This window comes from Carlito syrichta, unplaced genomic scaffold (assembly GCF_000164805.1).
Source record: "Carlito syrichta isolate Samal-C Ts95f unplaced genomic scaffold, Tarsius_syrichta-2.0.1 Scaffold301791, whole genome shotgun sequence".
Lineage (NCBI taxonomy): Eukaryota > Metazoa > Chordata > Mammalia > Primates > Tarsiidae > Carlito > Carlito syrichta.
Genome location: NW_007245887.1, coordinates 154,138 through 164,289, shown reverse-complemented (window position 1 = coordinate 164,289; position 10,152 = coordinate 154,138). Strand labels below are relative to the sequence as shown.

The 10,152-nt window shown below is 42.9% G+C and overlaps 1 protein-coding gene across 1 annotated transcript in view; it reads left to right on the top strand.

Moving 5' to 3' along the window:
* Positions 1–1,503: 1,503 nt before the first annotated feature.
* The window catches only part of ARL5B (ADP ribosylation factor like GTPase 5B), a 30,440-nt gene continuing 21,791 nt past the window's right edge, over positions 1,504–10,152 (top strand). Inside the window, exon 1 of the mRNA XM_008055245.2 lies at positions 1,504–1,859. Within this exon, the coding sequence (XP_008053436.1) occupies positions 1,811–1,859 (49 nt within the window). The 5' untranslated portion in view covers positions 1,504–1,810. The remainder of the gene's footprint in view (positions 1,860–10,152) is intronic.

Genomic DNA, 10,152 nt, shown 5'->3' with positions numbered 1-10,152 from the left:
TCTGGTTTGATTAAGTTAAATTAGTTCAGATATGTACAACTATAGTCTGTTAATCAATCATTTTTTTTTTTCAGTTATGGTTAGTTTTCTTATTTTCAGTTGGTAGAAATTTCAAATTTCTAAATCTGTAAATCAAAATTTTTTAATATGAAAAAAATTTTTAAAATATGGGGCAGTCCATTATGAGATAAATTGTTCACAGGATGTCAAAAGTAACTTTAGATTTAACAAACAGTTCACCTTCATAATGTTCCCAGATATTTCAAAGGAGTAGCACTAATAAAAATATCAACAGCCCTGTTCAAATATATCCATTCCGCTTAGTTAAAGTGGAAGTATGATTCAAATTTACTGTCTCTAAAGTTTCATTAGGCCATCATACACATAAAGAAACCTATAGGTTTTGTGTGTGTGTATGTGGTTTGTTTTTTTTTTCCCTTCAAAGCTCTGTATTTTAATACAAAAAACGCTTTGCTCTTTTCAGAAACTGTTTCTTAGAAATCTAAGAGCCCGGGCGTGGCGGGGGCGGGGGGTGGGGGGGGGAAGCAGAATGTGATTTATATCTACCTCTAACAACTGAAGAAGCTGTTGTAGAGTCTGAAGTTTGTTGTTTGGATAATAAAGCTAAGATTAGGAATGTCCCTTTAAGTCTCTATTTACACAAACACAAAACATTTACATTTATGGTCCAACTGAAGGTGATGAAAGTTAAACTGATTTGCATAGGTTCGGCACATCCCTCTTACTCTCTATGGGTAGTCTTTAAAATAAAGTTGGAGAATAGTCTCCTGCACCTAAGACTTAAAGGCTCCTTTCAGCCACAGTACTGGGAGGGCACCCTAAGTCCCGAACTTCTCTTCGTACCGGCAAGGAAATGGCTCGGCAGGTTAGAAGGCCAGGGCTAAAATCCAACCACCGAGCCGAAGTCACGGCGTCCACAGGTAAGTTCGCTCCGTCACCTGGTTTCAGGGACACTCCGTTCGTCTCATTTCAGGCTGTGACGCTTTCCAACGTGCTGGAACCTGACCATGAACAGTGGAATCGAAACAATTATGTGGCAGATTGGCTTCTGCGCGGATTTCGATCCGGGATCCACCAATGTACTTAATAACTGGGGAAAAGTGGGAAGGAGGAGCTTCCATTAATCACAGAACAGAGCTCGGTGGCTCCAGGAATGGAATCTCATGGCTCGTCTCCCAATCAATTCTATTCCGAATTAAGGACCAACGACAGAACCCCCCAAACCCGCCTGCCCAAGATGAGGCAAGGTCAGTTTTTTGAGCCCCGCAAACGCTTCTGAAAGGAGGCGAGAGAAGAAGTAGGAACTGAGGGAACTTCCCGACGCCTCATCACACCACAATCTCCCATCGTGGCCAGTCCGGGGCCGCCCACCGGAAGTGAAACCGGAGGAAACGCCACGTCGAAAGCGTGGGTTGACGACGTCAGCGCGTCGGCGACGTCACGCTCCGCGCTTCCGGCGATGGGTGGTCCCGGGGTCGGTACGGGAGGCGGGGCGGAGGCGGGGCTTGGGGCTGCTTGAGGCTCTGCTGGGTAGGTGGGTTCAGACCGAGGGGACTACGGGTCGGCGTTGGGCTCAGCGGGGCTCGAAACAAAGGACTCTCCGGTGGGGACTCGGCGCGGCACCTTCCGACGGGGGTTGAGCGGCGGGTCGCGGCGTCTCCGCCGACCGGTGCTCTCGCTGCGCGGTCTCGGGCGGCTCCTCCTCGGTTCCCCACGGCCGGCCCCGCGGTGGGGGGCCCGGCGCAGCGGCACCTGCTGCTGAGGGACCCCGCGGCCCGCCCGGGTGCTCATGATGGGGCTGATTTTCGCTAAACTGTGGAGCCTCTTCTGTACCCAAGGTGAGAAGGATGGAGCTGCGCAGCGGCTCGGATCCGAGGCAGCGGGTCCGGCCGCCGCAGGTGGACAGTCGGTGACCCGGCTCTCGGGGACCGGAGCGTGGCGCGACGCCGAGAGTGACTTCGGCCAGGGGGCGGGCGGAAGCAGCGTGTCGGACCCGGAGAGGGTGCGGGAGAGACCTGATGGGTGCGGGCAAGGGACAGTCCGGAGGTACGGCGGTCGGTGTCCCCGAATCCAGATGGAGAATTTGAGGGTTTTAGCGACAGCGGAATACAGCCAATGATGCCCGGAGGCGTGTTGAGGGCCTGTCTTGTTTTCTTTCTTTTTTTTTTTTTTTTTTTTTGTCCTTCCTTCTATCTGTGTTTGGCCCCAGGGTAAGTGTCCGCCCGGCAAACCAAAACTTTTTTTTTTTTAAACTCGTGTGGCTTTGTTTTCCGCCCTGTCCGTAAGCCTTCACTCTGATTTCTCCTGCTGTCTGGGACTCGGGAATGAGTTGTCCTGTTCAGATACACGGGTTTCCGAAAATCTTCACCCTAAACTTTTTTTTTTTGAGACGTTAGAAAACTGATTTGAGCTCTGTGTAAGGTGTTACGTGTCCGTCATGCGTCTAGAACAGGCTATGAGACACCTAGAAGTGGAAGTCCAAAGGGCCAAGAAGTTGTAAGACCTGTTCTGAGTCAGAGTGAAACGTGATGGCTTCTGATGAGAGAAAATACCCGGACATAAAAAAGGGCCGACAATATATGAAGTTTAGGCTGCCTCTTAACAGATTGGTTTCTTGGAAATCAAAAGCAGTTTATAGATTTCAGTTTCATTTTGTGTTTAATAGCCAGGCATAATTTGTAAACTAGTTTTGTTTCTATGATGGTACCAGCTTGTCCCTTGCTAATGTGTGTATCCTTTTTCTAAATTTAAGGATTTGGAAAAAGAATGAAATGACTTTAATTCATTTGTTCTTAGGTTGATACGAATACTAAAGTAAGCCGGGCTCGGTGGCTCAGCCAGTAATCCCAGCACTTTGGGAGGCTGAGGTGAGAAGATTGCTTGAGCTCGCGGGTTCGAGACCCGCCCGGGCAACCTGGGGAGACCTCATCTCTACAATAAATCAAAAAATTAGCCAGGCGTGGTAGCGGGCGCCTGTAGTTCCAGCTACTTGGAAGACTGAGGCGGAAGGATCGCCGGAGCCCCGCAGGTTGAGGCTGTGGTGGCCGGGAGCGGCCACTGCACTCCAGTCTGGGCGACAGAGTGAGACTCCAACTCAAAAATAAAAAACAAAACAAAACGAATACTAAAGTAGTCTTTTTAAAGGTTATAAAGATAGATACAGACACACACACACATATATATACATGTGCATCTACATGCAGTTACAGCAGATAAATATCATTTATGAAATGATTTCAGAGTGGCCAGAATTTAACTCTTTGTGGATATTATCCATAAATTTAATACATTATTTTTCCAGCAGTTTATATTTTTTAGTCCTTGTTACATAAATTCACTACGTAAAGCAGCATTTTAATACATGCTTAAAAAGTGTAAAGATTAATATAACCACCTGTTTATTTTTCCCCAGCACTTAGGAATGAAACATCACCAACCTGTTTGTTTTTCCCCAGAGCTTAAGAAATAAAACATTACCAAAGTAGTTAGTTCTGCTTGTATACCTCGCCCCATCCGCCTTTATTTTCTGCTTCATTATTGCTTTTTAATCTTTTTTTGCTTTAGGCTTCCTTAATGAGACTAGAAGAGGAGAAAAAATTCAGAAGATAATGAAAGACTGTCAATGGTTGCTTTTATAAAATGGTTACTTTTATGGTCATATAATTGTTCAAGCCTCCTAAATCTCCCATTTCTACTTAGAATTTTTCTTTAACTTTTTATGTTCAAATTTTACAACTAGTGGTTATTCTGGCATTTTATTCTCATTCATTCATGTGGCCATTAGTCGTATTAAGAATTATGCATAGGAGATATAAAGATTAAAAAAAAAACTAGGCTGGGCATAGTGGCTCAAGCCTGTGCTCCCAGCACTTTGGGAGGCTTAGGCAATAGAATCCTTTGAGGCAAGGAGTTGGACCTGTCTCCACAAAAAAAAAAAAAAAAAAAAAAAAAAAAGGAATAGTTTAGCATGGCTGTATGCTAGTTTGCTTGTTTAAGGAGTTAAGAGGAGCTGCAGTTGGAGAAGTAGCCAGAAGTGCCAGAACACAGAGGACCTCAGAGGTAGATGAAGACAGTACTTGATTAAGACATTAAAAATCTCTACAGAGCAGGGAATGAGAGCCATTGATGAGCTTGATCATACATGTTTTCTTTTCTTTTTTTTTTTTTTGAGTTGAAGTCTCACTCTGTCATCCAGACTGGAGTGCAGTGGCCTCCCGGCCACCGCAGCCTCAACCTGCTGGGCTCCGGCAATCCTTCCACCTCGGCCTTCCAAGTAACTGGAACTACAGGCGTGCACTACCACACCCGGCTAATTTTTTTATTTTTATTGTAGAGATGAGGTCTCGCTAAGTTGCCCAGGTGGGTCTCGAACCCGCGGGCTTAGGCAATCCACTCATCTCAGCCTCCGAAAGGCGCGGGATTACAGGCTGAGCCACCGAGCCCGGCCATACATGTTTTCTTAAAGCAGAGGAGTGATAGATTTACATCTTAATCTGTATTTTTAGTTTTTTATCAGAATTAATTGCCAATCTCAGTGTTTCCATTTTTGTTACTATACATGTTGAATCCAGATGTATTCACTGTATTAGAAAAATCTACCCAAGGCCCCAACTCAGACCAATTAAGTCAGAATGGGGAGGGTTGCCTTGGCATCATTGTCAAGGTGGTTCAAATGTGCAGCCTGTGTTAAGAACTACTCATCTTATAAACTCCTTTCCCTTATCTTCTGTTATTTTCTCCCATCTTTTTTTTTTCCTGTAGCATCTTCTCGTAATTAAATATCTTTCTGGGAATACGTACGTTAACACATGTATTGTCAAAGTAAAACAATTTAAAAGTACATAAGTAGTCCCTGCTACTTCGTATTGTTTTAAGGTAGAAGACTGATTACTTCAACACAGTTGTCATTGAAGAAAATAATTTCAAAACCTGACTACCTTTGCAAGTGTTTTATAGATCTTCGTGGTTGTGTGTGATTAAATATACATATGTGTGCATATGGTATCTTTAAAGCTCTAAACCTAGGCACAATGGCTCATACCTATAATCCCAGCACTTTGGGAGGCAGAGGCTAGAGGGTTACCTGAGGTCAGGAGTTCGAGACCAGCTTTAGCAATATGGTGAGACCTGGTCTCTACAATAAACCAAAAAATTATCTGGATGTGGTGGCGCATGTCTGTGGTTCCAGCTACTTGGAAGACTGAGGTGGAAGGATCACCTGAACCTGGCAGTTTGAGGCTGAGGTGGCCATGAGCAGTGTGCCACTGGACTCTAACCTGGGCAAGAGTGAAACTCTGACTCAAAAAATGAAAATGAAGCTCTAAAAGTTTTGCATGCTTTTTAAGTTTATTTTTTTAACTTTCATAGACATCTTTTTCTCCCTCTTGTTATGACTGTACAAACTTATCATTAGTTATTTGTGATTTTACCCAGAATTAAGAACAAATGAGCCGGACTTGGTGGCTCAGCCTATAATCCCATGCTTTGGGAGGCTGAGGTGAGTGGATTGCCTGAGCCCGTGGGTTCAAGACCCGCCCAGACAACTTGGCAAGACTGCATCTCTACAATAAATTAAAACATTAGCAGGACGTGGCAGCACGTGCCTGTAGTTCCAGCTACTCGGAAGGCTGAGGCGGAAGTATCACCAGAGCCCAGCAGGTCGAGGCTGCGGTGGCCTGGAGCGGCGACTGCACTCCGGTCTGGGTGACAGAGTGAGACTTCAAATTTAAAAAAAAAAAAATGGCCACTGTTGGCTCAGACTCACTAGATGTGCTCATGCCCATCTTTTATTTCCTTCACTCTGCCTGGAATACTGTGCCCTTACATATATATCCCCAGGGCTTGTTTTCTCTGCTCAAGTCTTTGCTTTATGCCACCTTGTGGTTGAGCCCTCCTGTGACCACCCTATTGAAAATGACAAAGTCCCCCTATCCTCATTGTCCTTACCTTGCTTCATGTTTTTCTGAAAATAGTATACAGGCTGGATCGGTGGCTCAGCCTGTAATCCCGGCACTTTGGGAGGCTGAAGTGAGTGGATTGTCTGAGCCTGCGGGTTTGAGACCCACCCAGGCAACTTGGTGAGACCTCATCTCTACAATAAATCAAAAATTAGCCGGGTGTGGTAGCCCGCGCCTGTAGTTTTGGCTACCTGGAAGGCTGAGGCGGAAGGATCGCCAGAGCCCAGCAGGTCGAGGCTGCAGTGGCCCTCCTGGCCACTGCACTCCAGTCTGGGCGACAAAATGAGATTCCAACTCATAAATAAATAAATAAATAAGAACAAATGAAATAAGGTTTTCATCATAATTTATTTTCAGAACCAAGTAACAAGAACATCTTAATTTTATTCTTAGTCATGTATTTCTCAGTGAATTTTATGTTATCATTTTGATCCACTGGCAGCAATTTTTTATGAGAATACAGGAGGACCCCCAAAAAACAATATTTGTTTAAAAATTGTGTATTTATTCTTACATGTTTAAACTTCAATCACCTTCAAAGTACTATCTGCTGGATGCAATACACCTATCAAAATACTTTTTCCACTGCTCAAAACAGGTTTCTTTTTGTTTTTGTTTTTGTTTTTTGAGTTGGAGTCTCACTCTGTGGCCCAGACTGGAGCACAGTGGCCACTCCCGGCCACCACAGCCTCAACCTGCTGGGCTCCGACGATCCTTCCACCTCAGCCTTCCAAGTAGCTGGAACTACAGACATGTGCTACCACGCCCGGCTGATTTTTTGATTTATTGCAGAGATGAGGTCTTACCAATTTGCCCAGGCGGGTCTTGAACCCGCAGGCTCAGGCAATCCGCTCACCTTGGCCTCCCAAAGCACGGGATTACAGGCTGAGCCACCGAGCCCAGCTTCAAAACAGTTTTTGAACTCATCAATTTTGATGCCTTTTCGTGCTTCTGCCATTTTTGTTTCACCTCTTCCACCTGGGCAAAATGTTTCCCTTTGAGGACATTTTTCATCCAGGAAATATAAAAAAAGTCGCTTGGAGTGAGATGGGTGAATTGGGAGCTGGGGCACAGGGGTCATGCTGGTTTTGGTCAAAAACTGCTGAACACTCAGTACAAAGTGGACAGGTGCATTGTCATGGTGGAAGAACCAGTCACCTCTTTGCCACAACTCCCGATGTTTCTTCCACAAATCATGACAATCTTCTCAAAACTTCCAAATAACAACTTTGGTGACCGTTTGATCCAAAACAAATTCCGAGTGTGCTACTAGGAGCCCACCCTCTAAAAGATAATGCCTCGTTTTTTTTGGATTCCCTTCATATTAATCCTTACTTACGTCTGTATAAATCGCGGACTCATATTTCTCCTGTTAGCTTATTCTGCTCTTTATTCCGGACTTTCTACTGGTTTCCAACACACTGCACTTAGGCTTATCTGATCCTTATCTTCCATAACATTCTTTAATAGTGGTTTAAGTCATTCATTCATTCTGATTAGATTAGATGTCACTTCTGAGAAATGCTTTCCCTGACTACTTTATCAAAAATAGCGCTCTTACCACCTGCCTTCACCTCGAATTTTCACAGGAATGTTTATCACAATCTGTAATTATATTACAAATGTTTTCACCTGCTTTTTAAAAAAAAATATGAAATAGAGACAGGGTCTCTGCTAAGTTGCCTAGGGTGGTCTAGAACTCCTTGGGTCAAGCAATCCTCCTGTCTCAGCCTCCCAAAGTGCTGAGATTACAGGTGTGAGGCACCATGTTGGGACCCTTGCTTATTATGTTTTTTCCATGGAAATTAACTCCCTAGGCATGAGCTTTATCTTCCTATTGTATTTCCAATGCTTGGCACATAGTAGTTGCTAATTTTTGTCCTATTTTTTTTCAAACAGAAAATTGTATAATAATACATATATATTCTTTAAAAAGTAAACTTTAAAATATTAAGTAATATTGTATCAGTCATATCTTGAAACTCTTTAACTTTGTTCTGTATATATTCCATATATCTGTATAGTATTCCTCTATGGAAATTTTAAACATTATCATTTGTCTTATTATGGTAGAAGATAAATTAGTAATTTTATTTTCCTTCCTCATTATTTTAGTATAGTGTTTTTGGTTTAATTCACACTCAATCTTTTCATTATTGTGACTGTGACTGTAAAGGTTTTTTTAAATTTCTAAGCCATAGTGCGCTATAATTACATTTCCCTTTTTTCCTATAACATCTTCCCCCCTAGAAAAATTACACCTTCGCATTGCATTACTTTTCTTTGTACTTTGGACTAAGTTGTTTCCCACTATTCAAAAGCATCTCTGTAACGTATTTCCTTTTTTTTTTTTTTTCCTTGAGTTGGAGTCTCACTCTGGCACCCAAACTGGAGTGCAGTGGCTGCTCCCGGTCACCGCAGCCTCGACCTGCTGGGCTCCGGCAATCCTTCCGCCTTAGCCTTCCAAGTAGCTGGAACTACAGGCGCCCGCTACCACACCCGGCAAATTTTTTGATTTATTATAGAGATGAGGTCTCGCCAAGTTGCCCAGGCGGGTCTCGAACCCGCGGGCTCAGTCAATCCACTCACCTCAGCCTCCCAAAGCGCGGGATTACAGGCTGAGCCACCGAGCCTGGCTGTAACATTTTCCACCTCACACATATCAGAGGATTTGTCTTTCCTCTTTACCCCTTTAATCCTTCATCTTGCTCCAAACTGAGCTTGTTTCCTTCTGTGTCTGGTACACAGCTGTTCTGGATTTGTTTTTGCTTTCATTCTAAGAATTCCCTATGCTTTTCTGTTTTTTAAAACCTTTATTTTCTTTCTTGTTCACTCTTACTCTGACGAAGCACATTATTTAGAAATTTCTTGCAAGGCTGTCCATAAGTGGTACATGTTTTATGGTTTTTTGTTTTTTGAGAGAGTCTTTTTATGTTGCCCAGGCTATCTTGAACTCCTGAGCTCAAGCAATCCTCTTGCCTCATAAGTTTTGCAATTCCAAGTGCCTGAAAATTTATTGGCCTGTTCTCATTTTTTATTTATAATTGAGCTGGCTATATAGAATTCTGAGTTGGAAAACATTTCTTTCAGAATTTTGAAGATATTATCTTGTTCTACAGTCTTGTTTTTGTTTTTGTTTTTTTCTAGTCATTTTTAAAACTTTTTGTCTAGCCCAGGTATTTTTAAATTTCAAAGAGGTGTATCTTGTAATGTGTCATTTTTTCATTCATGTGTATTGTCTCTCCAGAGTATTTTAGCCTCAAGGTGTGTGTATGTCTTCGGATCTAGGATTTTGTTTTCTTAAAATTTTCTTAGGATTTCTTCCTCTCCTTATCTAGAAACTCTGTTGATCATACTGTGCCAAATTGGGTGTCAAAAATTCTATCTTAATGTTGTGATTTTTTTTTTGAGTTCTACTTTTGTGTTAGATTGTAAAATATTCAGTCTTTCTATTGAATATTTTGGTTCAGCTATCATGTTTTTCATTTGTAAAAATTTTTTTTCTTACTTGCTAATATTTTTGTTTTTGTGACATTTTACATGAATGCTGTATGTCTTAAGTTTCTGTGAAGCTTTGGTCTGTTCTCTACTTATTTTTATATTAGCCTTTCACATTATTTTACCATTGTATGATATACGAAAGTTTGTTTATCCACTGGCGTCTTAGGCAGGTGGTGATATTATGAATACCTTTAAGACTTTGTAGACATACTTTCATTTTCTTTTTTTTTTTTTTGAGTTGGAGTCTTACTCTGTCTCCCAGACTGGAGTGCAGTGGCCACTCCCAGCCAACGCAGCCTCGACCTGCTGGACTCTGGCGATCCTTCCGCCTCAGCCTTCCGAGTAGCTGGAACCACAGGCACGTGCTACCACGCCCGGCTCATTTTTGATTTATTGTAGAGATGAGGTCTCGCCAAGTTGCCCGGGCGGGTCTCGAACCCGCGGGCTCAGGCACTTCACTCACCCTGGCCTCTCAAGGCGTGGGATTACAGACTGAGCCACCGAGCCTGGCCCATATTTTCATTTTCATAGGTGAATATCTGGTACTGCCATTTCTAGATTACAAGATAGATATATGACTACTTTGATAAGAAACTGCTAGATTATCTTACAAAGTTGTACCACCTTTGTACTCTCACCAACAATGCTGGAGAGTTTTGCATTCTTACCAGCA